Here is a 22,673-nt window from a genome sequence, read left to right as displayed (position 1 = left end):
AGAACAAGTTCTTGAAGTTAATTTGTCCTTCATTTGTTTTCACATATCCATACCTTTGGAATGGCCAGTTGGTCCTATCAGCAAAAACTAGATGGCATCTTGCTGTAAATGATGTAGCAAATCTGTTGAACCTTATTTAAAGTCTGTAAACTGTAGCATATGAATATTGTTGCCATTTGTTGAAAAAGAATTTCAATAAAAATATGTACGCAGTTAAAAGTTTACACGATGCCATCAATTATTACATTAAAATTGCATCAAAACTTAATACCATGTAGCTAATGCTTTGTGTAGTGATATGTATAGCTAATGCCTTGTGTAGTGATATGTAGCTAATGCCTTGTGTAGTGATATTATTAAATAAAGAGAAAAAATATTGGGTGTGAATAATTCATGATTTTTACTTGATGCATTCACATTATTAAAAATTTATTATTAAGTTATTATTATTATGATGAAATCAGTGTTAATATGTACTGTGTGGTTATACAATACAATTATTATGATGAAATCAGTGTTAATATGTACTGTGTGGTAGATGAAATCAGTGTTAATATGTACTGTGTGGTAGATGAAATCAGTGTTAATATGTACTGTGTGGTTATACAATACAATGTACTGTGTGGTTATACAATACAATGTACTGTAGCTGCTGCTAGTGCTGAAAGGAATGATTATTTGGTTATTTTACTATTCGGTCAGCATGACACTATTTAATCATTAACACACTAGTCAAATAAACGTTAGCACTTTGTACACTGTATCCAGATGGAAGAGCCAGCCTTGAAACTTGTGAATGAAGTAATGTAAAAATTCTATTTTAGAATAGCTCTTAGGCTTTACCTTGCTCCCTAACAAAAAGGTTCAGTATTTATTTAATAGAAGTATAAGCTTAAAGAATAATCGAATATTCGGCCGTTTTTTCACAACTATTTGAATAGTAAAAATTGCTTTTTGTTCCAGCACTATAGTATCTATTGTATATGTGTGTGTAATACAATTTTGAGACAATGTCGGGATACTTACATAATCGTCATCAAGGTATACATATCATGAGGTAATTAGCTACGTAGGTCCACTCAAAATTATCAGATAACTAGTTTACATATAAACTGATGGGTAATCGAGGACCTTAACAAAGTATGTTCTCATAGACCCAACTGGGATAGATAATTCCAAATCTTAATGTGGAGAGAAAGAATAAAAATCACTTCTTATCATTGGTTGTATAAATCTCATATATAACAGGTGCAGGTAATGGATGTTATAGTGAGGAAATTAATTATTTTAAACATCGTTATAGCTCTAGTTCTTGTCTGCATTCAGTGAGTGTTCAAGCTTAATGACAATTATACAGCATAAGTATGTACAATGGTAGTTTTATCAGAGTATACATGCTACATCATGATATATTACTATTGAGAGTTGACAAAATGTATATAGCACCAATACAATAGTGATATAACACCAATACAATAGTGATATAGCACCAATACAATAGTGATATAGCACCAATACAATAGTGATATAGCACCAATACAATAGTGATATAGCACCAATACAATAGAATCTGTTATTATGAATTACTCTGTAATTAACTGTTGGGCATTGTTCAATTTGTAGTAAGCTCCTCTTAGTGACATCAATTCTCCATGACTACCAATCTCTATCACTACACCATCTTTGATGACAGCTATGCAGTCGGCATTTTGTATTGTGGAGAGGCGATGAGCTACAACTACACTGGTACGTCCTAACCTAGCTGTGTCCAGTGCCTGTTGAACAACTTTCTCACTTTCAGTATCAAGAGCAGAAGTGGCTTCATCCAATAGTAATATCTTAGGATCTCTTATCAGAGCTCGAGCTATGGCCACACGTTGTTTCTGTCCTCCTGATAACTGACTGCCTAGAGATCCAACTGTAGTACTGTAGCCCTGTATACAATAGTGAAGGGTACAATGCTTAATACAAGAGGTAATATAGTCACACCTGCGGCAAACTTGTAATAAAGTTGTGAATATTTGCATTTTTGGCAGCCATTTCAATCTCTTCATCGGTCACTTCTTTATAGTTTGCTCCATATCGAATGTTGTCAGCTATTGTGGTGTTAAACAAGACTGGCTCTTGTGACACTAGTCCTATTTGTCTACGAAGCCACTGAATATTTAGAGCCCTCAAGTTGTTTCCATCCAATCTCTGTATAACACATGTAACATATTACTATGGTATAATAGCCAGCTCACCAGTGTGCCAACATCAGGGTCATAGAGACGCTCTAGTAGTGATATTACTGTACTCTTACCACAACCACTTGGACCAACCAGGGCCAGTGTTTGGCCAACTCGTACTTCAACAGTGAGACCTTGTAACACTGGTATGGTTGGTCTGTTTGGATAAGTGAAATGAACTTTCTCTATTGACAACTCTCCCTTTGCTGCTCCCTATGAATTATAATGATTCAGTGATAACAAGTGAGTGTTCTATACCGGCTGTAGACCATCCTCTAAGTAACTGTCAATTATTGGTGGAGTGTCTAATAGTTTAAATATCCTTCTAGCTGAGACTATGGCCTTAGTGTAGTTGGGTAAGTGGATGCTAATCTGCCCAGACTGAAAGCCAGCAATTATTAGCACTATAACTGTCCTGCAATTTCAAAATTTCATCAGTCTTTCATATTATACTATACTGACGTGTTCAATTCCTTATAAGTGCTGTATGCCAGATGATCAGAGTCTGCGGTGAGAGTGTATGCTCCGTATCGATAAATAATAGCAAATGAGTAATATAGCACTGAGCTGGCCAACCCTGTCATGAAGCCATAGAATATGGCACTGTACATGGATCTCCTGCAATGGAATAATAATAACAAAAACATCTTGTAATACCAGTAGCAGCTGTAGCTTATTTGCAGCTAAAAGCTAAGCTGTTGTATCATGTAATTGTCGTATGTTTAGTCTTAGTTGACTGTTGACATGGACACAGTACAAACCTCAAGTTGCTAGCTATACCCTCTACACAATAACCACCACAGTAACCTATAACTCACTTAAATGGTTCTTTGATTTTCTCTTCAAAGAGATCTCCCAGTTTCTTCTCGAGAGTAAGAGATGTCACTGTTCTGATGTTAACTATTGCTTCATAGGCAATCTACATCATATACATGGTATAGATCTTAGGGTTAGGATCTGCATGGTATAGATCAGTATATGTATAACATGTGCAGTTATGGGCCTATAACTGATATATAACTATTTGACCTGTAGAGGTTAACATGGTATACAGTTACAAGACAAATTACATTAGAAGACTCTTCATAGCCCTTCTTTGCACTTGCAGTAGCTCCAGCTATCACTTTAACCTGAGCACCCTGAGTAACAGCAAGGAGAGGGACTAGACCAAGGATGACAAGTGTCATAGTCCATGAGTACACCAAGGCAATCACAAGAGAGGCCACTATTATCACTACTATCTCAATGAATGATCCCAGTCTGATACCCAGGGCCTAAAGGAAAAACATTTTTAATATATATACGTGTGTGATTTGATAATGAAATATGTAAGTGTTTCACTCTTATCAGCTACCACTATAATATGATTACCTCATTATGTCAAATAGTCTATAAAGTGTACTCTTTGTAACCAGCTCATTAATAAGGTCACCTATGGGTGGCCTTAATACTGAGGTGGCCTCATGATGATGCTAGGACCTGTTTGGTGGCCACAATAACAAGGTGATCTTATAAAAGAGGTGTGGCCACTAAATGAGGTTTCTTATTATACTATTGATTGATGCTGTTTAAACTTGGTTTGTGGCTTCACTATGTGTTGATCATGGTAATATAAACTACTGAACAAGCCTATAGCCATACTATACCATCTGTTCACCTATAGACATACTTTATCCCTAGCAGTTGTATAGCCATGACATGAAATAGGGGGATCAAATGTACTGCACACACACACACACACTACATGCACACACACACTACACGCATGCATGCACACACTACACGCATGCGCACACATACGCACACATGTACACACACACACACACTACACACACACGCACACACTACATGCACACACACACACACACACACACACACACACACTACACGCACACACGCACACACTATACACACATGTGCACACATACGCACGCACGCATGCACACACACACACTACATGCACACACACACACACTACGTGCACACACACTACAAGCACGCACGTACACACACACTACACACACACACACACACACACACAAACACTACACGCACACACTACACGCATGCACGCACGCACGCACCCACCCACCCACACACACACACACGCTACATGTACACACACACACACACACACACACACACACACACACACACACACACACACACACACACACACACACACACACACACACACACACACACATTATATTATTGTTGTAGATACTCACTCCTTGGACTTCAGCTGCATCATGAGACAATCTAGCAGTCAACTTGCCAGTTGAATTTTTAGGATTGTCAAACCAAGTCATATCCTAATAAGGCATGAAGATATGTGCAATGTTATTTTGATTACCTGATGCAGCATGTGCTGAAAAGAAAGTCTCCTCAAATGAGATGTTAAGGCCTCACCAGAGAGGCTGAAGAATAATGATCGCAGAACAGTAGCTATGCCAGTAACCATTCCAAGTGCAGCAAACAGTCCTCCCCATTGTCGGGAATTCTCCTCAGCAGTTTCATGGTCAACATAATCCTACACAACATACATCAGCACCGCATCACATGTAGATCACATGTACACCACATCAACACTACATCCAATTCACAACTCACTTCAAGGAGCTCCCCAAAGAATAGTGAATATGATGGAAATGCCATTCCTCCAATAATGGCAAATATCAGAGCTAGAATAATATATGGTAACTCTGGCAGGTTTAGTTGCAAGATCCTCCACAACACTACAATTAAGGAGTAGCCAGCAGTATCATCTGCTGACTAACGTTTATTGTAACACAATTTAGTGGTAAATGGTTACTATGAGAACCTCATCATCATCATTATCATCATCATTGTTAATGTCTCTATCTGCAATATGATGGTGATCATCCCATTCTCTACCTGGTGTCTTGTGATCAGACGGTTCTTCCTCCTCATAAGACTTCACTTCTACACAAGATCATGTTAATAATGTTAACAACAAGGAATACCAACTGGATGATGTCATCTCATCATCTTCCTTCTCTTGACCACCACAAGACTGTTGAGGAAATGACATCACAATAAAATAACCTGGAAGATCACCTGAGCTGTTACAAGATCAAAGTAGACTCCTTTCTTGTCTAGTAGTTCAGAATGAGTTCCAACTTCTACCACTTTACCATTAGTTATAGCAGCAATAATATCTGCTCCTTGTACTGTGGATAGTCGATGAGCAATCACTATTGTAGTCCGTCCTTCCCTAGCCTGTCGTCATGTCATCTGATCTCACAATGTGACAGACACACCCACCTTATCTAGGGCTGCCTGCACTAAGGTCTCACTTGCAGTATCAAGAGCAGAAGTGGCTTCATCCAATAGTAATATCTTAGGATCTCTTATCAGAGCTCGAGCTATGGCAACGCGTTGTTTCTGTCCTCCTGATAACTGAGTACCTCGTTCCCCTACTAATGTCTCATAGCCATTAGGTAGTTCAGTGATGAACGAGTGAGCATTAGCTGCCTTAGCTGCCTCCTCTATTTCTTCCTGAGTAGCATCTTCCTTCCCATAACGAATGTTCTCTGCTATTGTACTAGCAAATAACACTGGCTCCTGGCTGACCACTCCAATATGTTGTCTCAACCAATGGAGGTTTACTTTACGAATGTCATTTCCTCCTACTAGTATCTATCAGATATGTAATGGCAGCTACTGGTACACACACAGACACAGAGTCACACACACATAGACACACACACATACAGACACACACGCACGCACACAGAGTCACATGCACAAAGCCTCTAGCAGCCAACTCAATTGTTTAATCTAAAACTGTTTTGTATTGTTGCCAACTGATACTGTTCCAGCCAGCAACTGACTACTGGTAATTCTGTCTTCTAAAGTTAGTTTGTATTGACTACACAATACAACCTGTCAACTGTACAGCACAAGAGATATGTTTGAGTGAATATCTCAACATACTTATCCGCAGTGTTGGGAGTAACGTGTTACATATAAAACGCATTATGTAATAATTATTACTTTTGTGGTAATGAAGTAATATAACGAAATATGCTGTAAAAACAGGTAATATAACTCAAGTTACTTTACTTGCAAATGTAACACGTTACCTAAGTAATGAAGTTACTGTAACGAGTCTAATATTACGTACTATTATTACTTTAAGTAACAAAGTTACTAATCTCATTAGTAATCCACTGAGTAACACCTAGCCACTACGAAGTAATGAAGCCTACTGAATGAAGCTTATTCACCAGTTTCTTACTTATAACCAAGATTTGCACATTGTCCAACGACGCAATCATGTCACGTGATAAAGTGGTAGTTTCACACGTGACAGCTTAAGGCTATGGACACAAAGTAATATAATATGTAATATTATTATAGTTTATGGGTAATATGTAACTGTAACTAAATAGTTCAATTGTAAATAATATGTAATATGAAACGAGTTACATTTAAAAGTAACTGTCCCAACACTGCTTATCCGCTGCCAGAAGAATAGTTGTGATAACATTCCATTATGTAGAAGAACAGCCCATGTTATTTAAGCAATCTACAAACTTAGCTGCCTTCTGTATCAAGGGTATTTTACTTGTTATTTATGTGTTCAGTGTTTATTATTAGCTTATTGGTGACTATATGCCTAATACCATGGCGTTGTGTATTTTGTGTGACAGTTTGATAGAACATGTTATAGCATGATCTGGAGCTCTAATGTGTCAAGGGGTTTATCACTTGTCTGCCAGGTATACTTATTTGACTACACAACTAAACACAAGTCCTTTACAGTTGGTTCTAAACTCTTGTTCAGTGGAATGCAGTAAGAGCACCTTCACAAACTAACTGATATTGGAACTGATTTTCAAACAATGCGTAAAAAACACAGTTTTTCATTAACTTGCCAAACTGCCATGATACTTTCCGGTCATATAAACTAGCACTTTTATCAGATATTTCTGACGTGTGACCACAATATCCAATCCCTATGACATGAATTATCATATTATGGATAAAGACTAATGATCTCAATTTGTTATCACTTCTAATCTTGTGAGGTGATGGAAGGTACATAGTTTCCATCAGAATATGTGTAAACAGCAGGAGCAGTTAGCTACTTTAATGCAAGCATGTGGAATGTTGTACAGTGGTACACATGCAGGGCATGTATAAATTGCTAGTCATGACCTTAAATTAGAATATTGATCAGATTTTCCCATGTACAATTGATTGACAGGATTTAGGGTACTGATCTACACATACATAAAGTAAAATTGACTGCTGTTTCTTCACCTGTCATGTGACAGTTAGCATTTGCATCCCAGGCACACACACACACACACACACACACACACACACACACACACACACACACACACACACACACACACACACACACACACTACACACACACCACACACACAAGCAAGCAAAGCAAAGCAAAGCAAAAGCAAAGCCTCTGGCAGCCATGCGAAACATATATAGCTATTGCCACCTAGTGAACCAGCACTGGGATGCCTGTGCACCACTCAGGCACTTGAGCCTTGTGTAGGCAAATCCTCCTGGGGCAGGGCTAGCAACCCGCAGGAGGTCTGTCCAGGTCTCATGGAGAGAGGTTGCGGAACCTATCCACAATGACCCCAACACCACTAAGCGAGACAAGGACAGTTGGACATTTGCTTTCCCAGTTTACACCAGGTACCCATTGATGTTACAGCTGGGTGGACACACATGCATGCACGTACGCATACACGTACACACACGTACACACACAGACAATACTTACTTGACCCTCATCCAAATCATAGAAACGTTGTATCAGTTGTGCTACTGTACTCTTGCCACTCCCACTCGATCCAACTAGAGCTAGGGTTTGCCCTGGCTTTACACTGATGCTAAAATCATCCAGTACCTAAAGTGGGTGGGGCTAGAGGCTGCACACCTGATCATACCTCACTTTCACATCTGGTCGAGAAGGATAATGAAATGTGACATCATTAATAATGATGTCACTGTTAAATTCCTCGGGAATGTATTCCACGTTAGTTATTTGTGGTTGCTATGTTACAACACTTTAATGGTTTGTTGGCATAATTATGATGTTGTTACCCTATCAATGATGTCATAAAGTGCTCTAGCTGAGCCCCGGGCAACAGAAATCTCTTGAATATTAGGAGCTGCCTGACCCAGGTACTGTGCTCCCATTATTACAGCAAATAGTGCCTACCATGGTGGTGAGGTAATGGTGAGGTAATCAGAAAATTCCACATGTCTACTTACAATAAGAGCATCCCCTGATGTTACTTGTGCATTAGTAATGAGATAACCACAAAACCTAGTTAGGAATAAGGTCATCATCAGTAGCCAGTAGTAACACTGACCAGTAGGAGAGGCCAACTGTTGCAAATAGTAGGAAGAAGTTTAGTCCATATCCCACCCCTGAGATTAGCCCCTTCCATACTCCACTTCTCTGAGCACCTTTCAAGTGTCGGCAGTACCTAAGATGTGATAAAATGTTCATGAGCAGTGTTGGGACAGTTACTTTTTAAATGCAACTCGATACATATTACATATTATTTACAACTAAACTATTTAGTTACAGTTACATATTACCCATATAATAAAGTAACTATAATAATATTACATATTATAAAAATATTACATATTATATTACTTTGTGTCCACAGCCTTAAGCTGCCACGTGTGCATGAAACTACCACTTTATCACGTGACATGATTGCGTTGTTGGACAATGTGTAAATTTTGGTTATAAGCAAGAAGCTGGTGAATAAGCTTCATTTGTTACTTTGTAGTGGCTAGGTGTTACTCAGTGGATTACTAATGAGATTAGTAACTTTGTTACTTAAGTAATAATATCTAATTTCATTACTTAGGTAACGCGTTACATTTGTAAGTAAAGTAACTTGAGTTATATTACCTGATTTTACAGCATATTTCGTTATATTACTTCGTTACCACAAAAGTAATAATTATTATGTAACATGTTACTTACCCCCCAACACTGTTCATGAAGGCATCAAGCCCGATAGCCTGATTATCTATTTCTCATCCACCAATACTGAAATAGCAATACAGGTGTGTGGGTGAATTTTAATCTTAATTTACTAGATGGCTCTCATGACTTGTAATGTAACTTTCTTAGCTAGTCACCATTTATAAGAAGCCACTAGAAGTCACAGATTGTGTAGCAAGGAAAATCGGTAATCCCACCAGGGATGAGAAATTAATTATAATGTGGTCTAAAGTGTCACTGAAATAAGATCAAAGTGGTCATAACATTGTACACATAAATTAATCTACTTTTCAACTTCTTTCTCTTGTCCACCAAATATTATCACAGTTTTGATTGAGCCAATCACTTCTTCAGCTACTGCTCCAGCTGTAGCATACTGTGTCTGTTCATTGCGTGTAAACCTGACATTAACCTACAGTACGACAAACCAGACATTAGCCTACAGTGAGATAAACCCGACATTAGCCTACAGTGTGATAAACCCAACATTAACCTACAGTAAGATAAACCCGACATTAACCCACAGTGTGATAAACCCAACATTAACCTACAGTAAGATAAACCCGACATTAACCATATCTAGCTCCTTTGTACCATTGGAGGATCATCTGCATATTGCTTGTGATGACTGTTTCTATTAGAGAATATTGATCCTGTGATATGTTGATATCATTTCAATCGTGTACAAATTATTTCTTTGGTTGAGGAAGGGTATGAGTCCTCCTCTACTATTTTGTATAGGATTAAGAGAGGAGTGTACTTGTTCCTGTCTTGCCACTGTACAAATGTAAATTGTGAGTTCTTGCAACACTTTGATAGCAAAAAGTGTAAAGAATGATATGGCTTCTTTTGTGTTATCTAGCTACATAATAATAGACCTGTTTCATGCATTGTTACCATTCCTAATATGGACTGTAGAACAACATGCTTTTCCTTCTGTGTTGCAAGAAGTATAACCCCAATAGTAGTAGTAGTACGGCTACATGCTTTTCCATCTCGTTCTTCTGTGATGGTTAGGGCTGATGCATACTGTGCCACCCTCTCTGTTGGTTCCAGTTGGAGAAACTGGACTTGTTCTGATCTTAAGAAGGAGTTATGTAAGTGTGAGTTTGGCCAACTTATGGATACATTGGTGACTAAGCCTCTGCATGGAAAGTTTCAAGCCTTACTAAGATCTGATGAAATGGATTCAAACCGGAGTACATGTTGGTTGAAGTGAGGTATGTTACAAGCTGTTTATGGCAACAATTGGACAGCCTAAAAGTTGCCAAAACTGGCAACTTTCGCCAATATTGGCAACTTCAGGCCATCCAAAGTTGTTCAGGCCACCCAAAGTTGTTCAGGCCACCCAAAGTTGACTATATTGGCAACTTCAGGCAACCCAAAATTTCCAATATTGGCAACTTTTGTGTTTCTTGAGTAACCACAAATGACACTCAAAAGTATCCAAACTTGGCAATAAATGTACTTTCCTTTATAAAAGATGATAGAGAATTTGATTGTGGGATTCGGTTATCCACAATTGGTAATTTTGTGTGACAAATTCTTAAAATTGCCAAAAGTGGCAATTTTATAAAAGCGTGTGCAGTAGCTGCTGTTTTTGGCAATTATAACAACAGTCTAAAAGTTGCCAGTTTTGGAAACTTTGACACTTACAGTTTACCGGTATCAAGCATGAAAGTGAGCATTACAGTGTTAAAGTTCACAAAGCTGCTAACTTAACTATGTTTACTTTAGAGGAACTGTTATAATGATGCCTGAAAGTATTTAAATATGATTACTAGCAATATTATCAGTGGATGCCAGGTAGCTAGCTATACATTCACTTTAAAAGCAGCAGTAGGAATATAGCTATGAAGCAAACTTATGATTTGAATGTGAATTGACCAAAATGCGATAAAATGGACAAAGTCATAAGAATATCTTGCTACAAATCATGCTATATAGCTACAGATCAAGGTGCTAATTTTATGCATGTCCATGCAGATTGCACTTACATCGGCATCTTCACTCAGGTTCGAAATGCTGTGATGATTATAAATTTGCAAAATTCATGATTTTTGTAGCCTCCATTATATTAATCCAACATAGCTCTATCTTTTGTACATACTTACACATTGTAGTTTATCAACCAAATTTGCTATACAGCAAATGCATCTGCTACTCTGTAATACCAGCTCTCTGTGGAGCATCAGTGCGCTACACCTGTTCAAGTTCTCAATTTTCTCAGTTAAAATTGAGTTGTATTGCCGGAATGCAGAATGGATAGGTACAAGCACAGTTTGTGAATGTTCAAGCTACCAAATTTGGACTATAGTTTTCAGTTTTGGGGCAACTTTTGGCTTGCTTCCAAAAGTAGCCTAAAGTGGAAACCTCAGAAAATTGCCGAAACTGGCAATTTGTAAGCAATACAATAGTTTTGCAACTTTTAAAAGTTGCCAAATGTGGAAACTTTTATTTGCAAGAAATTGCCAGCAGTGGTAATTTTAGTATGCATGAACAGTCCAATAGTGGGCATCAAATTTTGCCATTTTTGCAAACTAGATCCCACAATTGATTTATTCATTGGTCTTCATAAAAAGAGTACATTTATTGCCAGAATTGGTAGTTTTGAGCACCATTTTAAACTGCCAAATTTGGAAACCATCAGCAGTTTCAGGCTTGGCAACTTTTTGATGGTTTCCAAAAGTTGCCAAAGTTAGATAGAAACTTAGTTACCAAAACTTGCCAAAACTGGCAAATTCTTAGCAGTCCTATAGCTTTGCATTACACTGCTTTACAAAGTTGCCAAAAGTGGTAACTTTTGTTTGCAAGAAGTAGCCAAAATTGGCAATTTTTAGGCTGTCCAATAATTTCCAAAATTGGCCTTGTAACATACCTGGAGGTTGAAGCAGCACTTACACTCTGAATCCGAATCAACTTTGTGTGCCATACAAGATCAGGTTATTGCTACACGAGTATATGAGTCCAAAATTATGAAGAAAACAGTTGCCACACTTTCCTGCAGGACCTGTGGACAGGCTAAAGAAACCATCCTTCATTTGTTGTGTGCCTGTCCAGCATTGGCAGCTACTGTTTATTCATATTGTCACAATTTAGTAGCACAGGTCCTGCACTGGCATTTGTCACAGGTGTACTCTCTACCATTGTCATCTCGATCATGGTATACGCACAAGCCCATGCCTGTATCGGAAAACTTGCTAGCAAAACTACTCTGGGATTTTGGCCTTGTGAGTGAGGGTCATCATCTTTCAAATCGTCCAGATATGGTGTTATATGATTATAATCATTCTGTTATACAGTGTTTTGAAGTATCCTGTCCAGCAGATGTGAATGTGGTGACCAAAGAGACTGAAAAGGTTAACAAATACCAGCCCCTAGTAAGTGACCTTCATCAGCTTTACCCACACATGTCCACTGAGGTTATACCAATTATTATTGGCCACACTGGTGTGGTTTCTCTACATAGTAAACAGTTGTTTAACAAGATCCCTGGTTTTCGTGACAGTTTGTTTTACTATCTGCAAAAAGCAACTCTCATTGGAACTATTCGCATTCTGCGAACACTACATCTTTAAAAATTATGTATCTTATGTTGTACATGATGCACTCTTATATTTCTGTACTCCTGTACATGTGAATTTAATCAAATAATGAGTAGTAGTAGTAACAGTAGTAGTAGTAGTAGTAGTAGTAGTAGTAGTGGTGGTAGTAGTAGTAGTGGTAGTGGTAGTGGTAGTGGTAGTAGTAGTAGTAGTAGTAGTAGTAGTGGTAGTAGTAGTAGTAATCCTGTCAGTTAATCAACAGGATTACTTGAAGCAAATCCCAAATTACAATGAGAACTTGTTTAATAGCCTCCAGAAAGCTGCTATCTTGGGGACCGTAAACATCTTAACATCTTTGAACATTGGCTGTACTTAGGCTTATGCTTGTATTGTCATTGTATTTCTGTACATACTGTACATGCGTGTCAATTCATTTGAATGAAAAGTAGTAGTAGTAGTAGTAGTTAATGTTCTTAATAATATCAATTTACGTGTGGTGTAACTTAGGCTTTGCTTGTTTCACCATTATTATCTGTACAATGGTACATGTTAAATTTTATCAAATCCGTAGTAGAAGTAACAGTAGTAGTAGTAGTAGTAGTAGTAGTCATCATCTCTCTGTTTCTTCTGACCCTCTGGTCTTATTGTGCTGTGAGATTGACAGTGATTTGCCAAGGCGGAGTTCTGTGTTGTTCAGGGTCAGGGAATACTGTGCATCTCTATCTGTTACATCAGACTTCCAAAACATCTTGTTCTCTTCACTGAAGTCTTTGATTAGTGACTGTCAGTTTAGCCGGCTAATGTCCTCTATCATCGACAAACCTCTTCATGGTCAGTATTATGCACTTTTAAACAAGAATTCAATTGACAAGACTAGAAGTGTGTGCTGGCTGAAAAGCCATGTTCACTCAGAGTCGGAGTCTACAATACTTGCCATTCAGAATCAGGCCATCACCACCAGAGTTCTTCAGGTTACGATTATGAAGATGAGCATTCCTTCTATAATGTGTAGATTGTGTGGAGAGCATGAAGAATCTGTTGTTCATTTGTTGGCAGCTTGTCCATCATTGGCTGCCACTGCTTATTTATACCGTCATAACTTAGTAGCTGGAGTGGTGCATTGGCATTTGATGAGGCTGCATGGATTTTTACCTGGTTCCTCGTGTTGGTTCACTCATAGACCCCCTGCTGTGCAGTAGTAGTAGTAGAAGCATTGCTTGTCTGCATTGCTTGAAGCAGAGCTGCATTGCTTGTCTCCAGCCTGGGCCTGGATGATATGTTGAGTTACTCCTGTGGGCAACTGAAAGCTGCCATAATTGCTGCTCAGCAGAAGAAACCGTTGGATTGTTTGTCTGCTAAACCATTACATGGAAAGTTTTTTAATTGGATCCGCTCTGTGGATATGAATATTGATTAGAGTTTTAGATGGCTGAACGGATCTTTGCACAGTGAGTCGGAAAGTACAATATTCGGTATTCAAGATCAAGTGATTAGTACTCATGTTTACCAAGCTAAAATAATAAGGTCTCACATACCATCTGTGTTGTGTCGCTTCTGTGGTGACCAAGAGGAAACAATTCAGCATGTCTTAGCTGGATGGTCAATACTGGCCCCTACTTGCTATCTTAACTAACACAATTTGGTGGCCAAGGTGCTTCACTTTCATTTATGCAAGTCATTTCACTTCTCTGTATTAAGTAATAGCTGGTTTACACACCATCCACTTCCTGTGGTCGAAAATAATAAGACTGGGATTTTGATATGGTGACTGATGTTAAAGTATCCTGTAACTGACCTGATATTGTGGTATTTCTTAAGCAGGATCAGCGTATCCTGCTCCTGGAAGTTTCATGTCCAGCAGATGTTAATGTTGTGGAGAAAGAGAGAGAGAGAAGATAAGAAAGTATCAGGCTCTGGTTAGAGAACTGAACTGTTGTTATGAACAACCAGTTGATATTGTTCCAATTGTTTTCGGCCACACAGGTGTCATTTCAAAACATCAACGGCAGCATTTGAAGAAGATCCCATTCTTTAATGACTTAGTTTTTGATAATCTTCAGAAGGCAGAATTATTAGGAACTATTGCTGTAATGAGATCTATTAATTTTTCTTAGGTATTTTTACCTGTTATACAATGTGTGTCTGTACAAATGTACATGTGTAATTCTTAAATGAAACCAAAGTAGTAGTGGTAGTAGTAGTAGAGACAATCTCTAGCCATTATACATGAAAAGTTGTCCTCGGATACAATCTGGTTACAACATGCCTTCAGTTACAATATATCCTTCAGTTATAGTTCCCTACTGAATTTAATCCACTACAATAGGACATGTCAACAAGGTCTCTAGAGACCCAAGGTTGATGTGAGCAAGGGCTACACACAAACTAAATTACTGAGGATGTAGGCTAGGCTAAACCCACATCATCTGAGGGGCTCTAAATGATGTAGAAACCTTGTCAGCATGCTTTAGGCATTTTTCCCCTGAGATAAGGAAAGAACAAGGGAAAAGTGGTAAATTGTACAAATGAGTGCTAGCATCGATATTTACCCTTCAAGTGTATTGTGTCATTGCTGCACTGTGACATTGTGTAGCTACTACACCTAGATAAATACCAAATTACTGATCTTGTCAGAAAGTAAGTTAGTAAAAGGGTGCTGGCATCAAATTTATCCTTCAAGTTAATTGCCCAGAAAGTAAGCAAACAGTAAACTAACAGTAAGGTCAGTTCGTTCTTTGGCTTTGCTGATTCTTGCTTGATGAACATGCATACCCCCCCCCCCCCCCCCCCCCCAGTGACAGGTTGTGTTTAGTAGACTCAGAAATTAAAGGTCATGTTGTGTAAAACCTTATACAGTCTGTTAAGTAAAGTGTGCAGAACCCTTGCTCTGTCATAATTAGCTCATTGTTTGTGATGTGACTAACATTATCTGAATCATTTCAAGATCTCTTGTTGTGTAGCAGCTGCAACTTATTAATATTCAGAAAGACAGTTTGATATAAGTGTGATTTGGCTTAGAACTACACATAATTAGTGCTGAAAGAATAATCAATATTATTAATTTTAGTCCAGTCATTTTATGAAAAAAAAGGGGTCAACCTTTAACTAATTGCAACACAAGCTTTCTTAACAGTTTCTGGCACAGAAAATGTGCTCTATAACATATCAAAAGTCCCAAGGAATCCCATTAGGGGAAAGTGACCTTTTGGACCATATTTTGGCAAAAATTGAGATTTCTGTCTATATTTGATTCATATATCAACCAAATTAGTCAAACTTCGTATCAAGTGATTGGTCTCACTGAAAGGAACAATGTGACATTTGTTTGGATTTGATAGCTCATTTAGTTCAAAAGTTATAGCGGTTTTCTGGTCAAAAATTTCCCACGCACATTATTAGTTTTACAGTATTCAATGTAGTGGTGCTCTTTTGTTGACTGGAGCACACTTTATATTGTGAAAAAGGACATATTTCCTGAAAATTTTCGTGGCACTCAGACTTAAATGTTGCCATGGAAACCAGAATGTACCATCAGTCGTTTGGAGCAGAGCAGTCATTCTACAGAAGGTTGTACACAGACCCACTAATTGTATCACAAACTGTACTGTATAGACGGAAAGTTTGGAGGGAGGAAAGTTGGCGAGTGAACGATGCTTCGCCAAACTACAAAGTGTATTATTCTCCAGGAGAGGCTGATGTGATAAGTGTACAGAAAGAGCCACAGTAACAGACACTGTGCTAGTAGGTGATGACACTGACCTTTTAGTATTGTTATGCTATCATGCCTACTTAAATTCTCATGCCATATTTTTTAAACCTGAGCCAAAAAAAACACACTAAGAAACCTAGAGTGTGGAACATCAACACTGTCAAACAGAAACTTGGTCCTGAGATATGCAAAAATGTTTGGTTCCTTCATGCTATATATGGATGTAATACTCTGTATGCTATTGGAAGAGGTGCTTCGCTTAAAAAATTCAGGTCAAGTGAACACTTTCGAGAACAAGCAGAAGTCTTTTGTACACTATCAGCTACACCAAAAGACATAATTGCTGCAGGTGAGCAAGCTTTGGTGACATTATACAATGTAAAACAAGGAGAAACAATGGACTGTTTACGTTATAAGTGCTTCTTTGAGAAAGTAGCTACAAATGCTACATTTCTTCTTCACCTCCTACTTTAGCAGCTGCCAAATCCCACAGCTTCCATGTATACTTACGTACAAGTACAGGAGCGGAAAGGCCATGGCAGTGAATTTCAGCCACTTTAATGAGAGTGTGAAGGGACTTTAATGTCATTGTTTACTGATTTAGCACCAGTTCCAGATGACATGGTGTGATTGCCACACAGATTGTAGCACTACGAGGTGTACATGCAAGAAGTAAAGCGTAAAATGTTCTCCTGCATGTGGCAATTGTAAGGGAACAGCTTGTACCAATGTTGATATACTTCTTGGGACTTTTGATGTTACAGAGAACAGTTTTCTGTACCAGAAACTGTCTGAAAGCTTGTGTTGCAATTAGTTAAAGGTTAAACCATTAACAGAGGTAGAGCAACTTAGGCGTGAATGTGGTATCTACACCTGTAATGAAAGTGTAGTAGTGTAAAATGATAGTTGTATTCATTGTTTAGCATCTATAGCCTTTAATTATTTCTCTATAGGTGCCTGTACATTAGTCCCCCAAATCATGCAGCCATATTCTGCTCATGATGTCACTGTGGATAAAGTCCACAGAAATACATGCTTAAAGAATGAACACGTGTTCAGCCATTTTGTTCACAACTATTCAAACAGTGAAAATTACCATCCTCACTACAGTACTAACACATACACTTCATCATTGTATGATAAGTTCAACACTTACCCATTGTGTGATTGCACCAACTAGTACTACAATAGGAGCACATCCTATCACAAGTAGAGTTGTCTGCCATACATACACAAACCCTCCTACCAGACCACCTATACACACTCCTAATGCTTGGAATACAAAGGAAAATTTCTCTCCTATTCCAGATGATACTTTCTCCAAGTCACTACAACACAAACACATAACAATATTGTAACATGTTGAACATACTTGTTCAGTCGTGAGCTCAGTTCTCCAGATGAATGGACATCAAACCAGCTAATTTCTTGTCTTAATACTGCATGGAAAAATAGCCTACGAATCTTTCTAACTTGTCGTTCACTGGAGAATTGAAACAAAGTTATTTGTAGCCAAGCAAATCCTTGAGCTAGTATTCCCAGAACACAGAAATATACAATGATGGGATAATTGATTTTATCAATTAAGTCATCAGCTGCTTCACTCTCAGAACAGTTTATTAGGTTCTGTCGGCAAACTGTGTAGTCCACAAACTCATCAATGGATGTACCAAACATAATAAGAAATGAGACAAAGGTAGCTCCATGACACAACCCTGATGTAGCTCCCACTAACATCATCATATAGTCCAGCACAGTAGCATAACGAAACTAGATAATAATTTATATATAATAAGCCCATGCCAACCTGTTTCATCCTCTAGAAATGACCCAGCAGGAATAAAAATACAAACATTCTCAGTGTTGGGAGTAACGCGTTACATAATAATATTTTATTATTACTTTTGTGGTAACTAAGTAAGATAATGAAATATGCTATAAAAACAGTTAATATAACTTAAGTTACTTTACTAACAAATGTAACGCGTTACCTAAGTAATATAGTTACTGTAACGAGTCTAATATTACGTAATATTATTACTACAAGTAACAAAGTTACTAATCTTGTTAGTAATCCACTGAGTAACGCTTAGCCACAACGAAGTAATGAAGCCTACTGAATGAAGCCTACTGAATGAAGCTTATTCACCAGCTTCTTACTTATAACCAAGGTTGCACATTGCCCAACAACGCAATCATGGCCAGGGTCGGATCCAGGGGGGTTCAAAGGGTTCCATGGAACCCCCCTTTTGAAAGAGCCTCTCTTACTCGAGATACTCTAATAGAGCAGTCACAGTATTCTTAAGAGGAGCAGTGTAGCAGGCTACGTGCAGAGTTTAATAAGGAAATATAGTTGGTGGGGGGAAGCTATTGTCAGCAGGTGATAACCTTTCTTTTTTTTGGTCTTCCACCTCCTGCAATTCCAGAGTGGAACCCTCCTTTTAAAAAGTCTGGATCCGCCCCTGATGGCACGTGATAAGGTGGTAGTTTCACACATGACAGCTTAAGGCTGTGGACACAAAGTATAATATTATAATTACTTTATTTTTTGGATAATATCAAGAATATGTAACTGTAACTAAATAGTTCTGTTGCAAGTAATATGTAACTAGTTACTTTTAAAAAGTAACTGTCCCAACACTGAACATTCTGGACAGTTACACCTGACAACTGCTTTATTAAAGTATATATGATTGTTCTATTAGAGTATCTAAATTTACAAATACAGGAGCTAAGCCTTTCTGAAATGGAGTTTAAATTTCCTTCACTTTGCTTTTCAATGGCCATCTTAGCAATCCCTTTAAAGGGGTCATGTGATTTACTATAGTATGTTCACGTTGAGCTGCCTCAAAAACATTTAATAACTCATGGATGCAATTACACATGATCTTGAAATTTGGCTCATTTGTAGTACTGCTTGATCCGCTAAAAATATTTCAAAATCTTTTTGTTCAAATGTTTGACATAATATTCACGGCCAATCAAAATTTTCACAATACATTTCCTATGGGGAAGCCATATAAGGTACAGTGTCCATTACAGCCCTTTCCCGAATTTGTAATGGAGCCAAACCGTACGTGTCTGTTGTTGACACCTTTGCTGTTACCAGTAATCATCTGGTTGGCTGAATGTTAACTCTGTTGAGAGAAAATCCACTTTTAATTTTTAGCTGTTTTTCAGGATTCAGCTCAACGTGAACATACTATAGTTTGGATCCACCATCCACGAAACACACATCAACCAACATTTTGGCAACTACAAAATAGTAATTTGTCAGTCACCCTCAGTTAGTGAAATTGATGATGAGTACCAATCATTGATAGTTCTTGGGAAATAGCTATTTTGATATGCTGTGGTATTTTTGTTTGAATCTTTTCTGAATGTTCTATTAGAGTAGTTAGGTGACTGCTCTATTAGAGTATTCCGATCTTGTGCACTCCCAGCACTGATTTAGTCTGCAGTACCTACAAAAAGAGTAAGTGCCTGGTCACTCTAGCATTATAATTATGGAATAAACAATGACACCAATAATAGCAGCAAGAATAGCATGTCTAACAACCATACAAAGTAGTGGATCTAGAAATAGTTCAGCTAACACAACCAAAGATACTTTCCATAGCATGAGTACACCATTCAATTACAAGGCTCATTAATATTGCCTCCATCTTTTGTTCTTTTAAAGAAAATCCTATTGTTGACTACAAGTAGCCTTAATCATACATCTTCACAAACTTTCATGACAAACTCTGCTACACATTATGTAATTCTACCACAAAAAACACACACACACAATCTGATTGGTGTTACCTGTTTTCTGTAACACACCACATTTTGAATGCTAGAGTGACCAGACCCTTACTCTAAGCAAAGGGACGGGTGCTGCCAGACTAGTATTCTTGCACAACCATTAGCATAATTTCTACTAAATCAACGCAAAGTAAAATATGAATTTAAAAGGTACAATAGTTGCTGTACTTTACTGGTCATCAGAGGAGGTTGGATGTGCTCTAAGTGCTACGTAAATATATTACTCTTAATTGCTTGGTATTTCATGTGACCCTAAATAGTCGCAATACAATACTGAAAAATGATGGGGTTCACCTGGGGTTCATTAGATATTCAGAATGTGCTTTACATAAGCTTCAAGGCAATGTACTTTGTTTTGTAAAAAGCGCTTGAATTCTGGGTGAAATTAATGAGTTGTGGTTGGTGTATAGAACTTCACCAGACCTGTCACATGTGTATTCTGTAAACATGATCAGTTGCATTACACTGAGATTGGCTTATCACCCTCCTCAATAAAATGATGTTTTGCGTAATCTATTTTAGTGGTACGTAAAGTATGTCCAACGAGAGGAATGAAAGGGGGAGCTTAAACAGCTAAGAGATCCCTCCCTTAGTGCTATGTCAACTGAGGTTGGAACATCTAAAGATGTTACCAGAGGAGGAACGACAACCCCTGATGTACATGATGACTCCTTGTTATTGCCGAATTGATAGCTCAGCTCAAAAGTAAACTCACCAGCTGCAGAAGACTAACTGCTCTGTTACTTTGTTCTTTGCACTGTTTACCTTCCACTTGACTTGGTTGCCTATTGATTCATACATTAGTGTAGCTGGTTAAAGTATATGCTTTACGTACTTGTCAACTTGCCCGTGATCATCCGGAGACAACCTATCAAAATTTTCTGGAGCATTAACGTCCATTTAGCGCTCATGTGCAACAGCTCCGCGAACTTCTGCAATCACTGGCACAATCACGCATTACGAAACATCTTCTTTGAACCTACCTCGTATTCTTTTCTCTACTCCGTTGACTGCCGCCCTTTTCCATAGCTACGCAGCTGCTGGTGTGTTTACCAGTATGACGTAATTACCTTACGACGTAGTAGATTGCGCCTGCGCAAGCTTCAGTAGGTAGCGTCGGTCGCGATGAACAAATCCACGTATCAAGTTCATTATAAGCTACATCCCGTACAGTGCCTGTCCAACAGGTCTAACGACTCTGTTAACTATTGTGTAATTATCCCTGAACTATCGTTACAGAGAGCACGCGCGGCCCAGAAGTACCAAAATATTCACCCTCCCAGTCCCACCTGTACTGCCAACATACACGGAAGAATTTGGCCGAAAATTATTGCCGGAACAATATAAGGTCATTCGCATTGAGCGGAGAAAGCCTTCTGTAAGGAACACATACTTGTGATGGTGTGTGTGAGATTGTTGTTGTCAGGAGCAAGACACAGACAGCAACAGTGGCCCAGAAAATAGCCTCACCGCTGCGGGACTTGAAGTCAACCTACCACCCACAGACGAGAGAGATTTACTGACAAATATTTGTCCTTTTGGGATAGCCAGCCTTAACAATTTATTAGCTCCTAGAAAGTCAACATACAAGAATGATTATATGGACATTAAGCCAGGTAGGTTTATATCATTCCAGCGATGTATTGAGAATACCTTTAATCATTTACAGATTCAGTTGAATTGGAGGATGACAATGTGGCTTTAAAAAGACTAGCTAAACCTCCTAGCAACTACAAACAGGATAGTTCACAACGAGCAGCGTACAAAGGGGAACAACAACTAACTCCACTTCTTAAGCCCAACACTACTCGGTATGGCTGCAACAAAACTAAAGCAATTCCCGCCAAGTCAGCATGTTAGTTGTCATGTTGGTTAACACACAATAATACTACTAATTATTTCAGTACCATCAATAAAAGCACTAAAGAAGAACTTTGGATTGGACTACAAAAGAACTTCATATCAAGACTCATATAAGCTACCAAAGGTACCACCACCATTATTGTGTTACAACAGAGTTGATGTCGGCCTCATGCAGTTGTGCAGAGCTGATAACCACATCAAAGGCTTGGAACTACAGCCAGTTGGCACAAAGGGTATGATGATGACTGGCAGTCGACTGTTGACTAGGATGTGTCCTTCCACTAATAGAAAACCGACATGTTGGGTTACCAAGCAGCCAAGGTTGCCAACGCCAGCCACAAAGGGCTACATGGATTTCATTATGGACCGGACCAATGTGAACAAATAACTTTTATCTGTTGATACCATACAACTGCATTAGATGTTGTCCCTTAGAGTCATTGTGTAATAATGTCTTGTGAAATAATTCTTCAATCTGGGTGTAGAAC

General features: G+C 38.4%; 3 protein-coding genes across 7 annotated transcripts in view; 1 reads left to right on the top strand and 2 right to left on the bottom strand.

The window, feature by feature from the left end:
* Positions 1-1,320: 1,320 nt before the first annotated feature.
* Positions 1,321-21,525, bottom strand: LOC136239563 (ATP-dependent translocase ABCB1-like). 4 transcript variants are annotated; one of them, XR_010693517.1, is made up of 26 exons: positions 21,306-21,525; positions 21,158-21,254; positions 21,038-21,107; positions 17,888-18,285; positions 17,672-17,843; positions 9,549-9,673; positions 8,609-8,725; positions 8,508-8,562; positions 8,337-8,450; positions 8,185-8,286; positions 8,014-8,139; positions 5,517-5,891; positions 5,310-5,471; positions 5,220-5,265; positions 5,053-5,174; positions 4,842-5,003; positions 4,585-4,761; positions 4,460-4,543; positions 3,299-3,502; positions 3,047-3,147; positions 2,691-2,846; positions 2,487-2,643; positions 2,244-2,441; positions 1,990-2,196; positions 1,502-1,934; positions 1,345-1,435 (listed from the first exon to the last, which is right to left on the bottom strand). XR_010693517.1 is itself a non-coding variant. In XM_066030310.1 (25 exons), the coding sequence occupies exons 2-25, from the start codon at positions 21,220-21,222 to the stop codon at positions 1,584-1,586; spliced, it is 3,846 nt and encodes a 1,281-aa protein (XP_065886382.1). In that variant the 5' UTR covers positions 21,223-21,254; positions 21,306-21,525; the 3' UTR covers positions 1,321-1,583. The 4 variants fall into 4 exon arrangements, 3 of the variants coding, with proteins under 3 accessions (XP_065886382.1, XP_065886383.1, XP_065886384.1); XM_066030310.1 differs by having other exon boundaries at positions 1,321-1,934; XM_066030311.1 differs by lacking the exons at positions 9,549-9,673; positions 17,672-17,843; positions 17,888-18,285; positions 21,306-21,525 and having other exon boundaries at positions 1,321-1,934; positions 21,158-21,213.
* Positions 21,420-22,659, top strand: LOC136239567 (uncharacterized). The gene is made up of 6 exons (XM_066030320.1): positions 21,420-21,509; positions 21,562-21,700; positions 21,749-21,938; positions 21,992-22,177; positions 22,227-22,309; positions 22,361-22,659. Exons 1-6 carry the CDS (start codon positions 21,448-21,450, stop codon positions 22,571-22,573), a joined length of 873 nt encoding a protein of 290 aa, XP_065886392.1. The 5' UTR covers positions 21,420-21,447; the 3' UTR covers positions 22,574-22,659.
* LOC136239570 (coiled-coil domain-containing protein 103-like) overlaps positions 22,558-22,673 on the bottom strand; it is a 2,072-nt gene continuing 1,956 nt past the window's right edge. For both annotated transcript variants that reach the window (XM_066030322.1, XM_066030321.1), the window contains exon 6: positions 22,558-22,660. In XM_066030322.1, coding sequence (XP_065886394.1) covers positions 22,603-22,660 — 58 coding nt within the window. In that variant the 3' untranslated portion in view covers positions 22,558-22,602. The remainder of the gene's footprint in view (positions 22,661-22,673) is intronic.

This window comes from Dysidea avara, chromosome 11 (assembly GCF_963678975.1).
Source record: "Dysidea avara chromosome 11, odDysAvar1.4, whole genome shotgun sequence".
NCBI lineage: Eukaryota > Metazoa > Porifera > Demospongiae > Dictyoceratida > Dysideidae > Dysidea > Dysidea avara.
This window is presented reverse-complemented; position numbering and strand designations above follow the sequence as displayed.

Bases quoted from the DNA above. Each gene is read 5' to 3' on its own strand.
- LOC136239563 (XM_066030310.1), bottom strand. From the start codon at position 21,222: ATGGACGTTAATGCTCCAGAAAATTTTGATAGGTTGTCTCCGGATGAT. The intron at 3,148-3,298 runs GTAATTTGTCTT...TATATGATGTAG, and splicing joins GCTATGAAGAGTCTTCTAAT to ATTGCCTATGAAGCAATAGT. The intron at 2,197-2,243 runs GTGAGCTGGCTA...TGTGTTATACAG, and splicing joins ACCCTGATGTTGGCACACTG to AGATTGGATGGAAACAACTT.
- LOC136239567 (XM_066030320.1), top strand. From the start codon at position 21,448: ATGAACAAATCCACGTATCAAGTTCATTATAAGCTACATCCCGTACAG. The intron at 21,701-21,748 runs GTAAGGAACACA...TGTTGTTGTCAG, and splicing joins TTGAGCGGAGAAAGCCTTCT to GAGCAAGACACAGACAGCAA. The intron at 22,178-22,226 runs GTTAGTTGTCAT...TAATTATTTCAG, and splicing joins AATTCCCGCCAAGTCAGCAT to TACCATCAATAAAAGCACTA.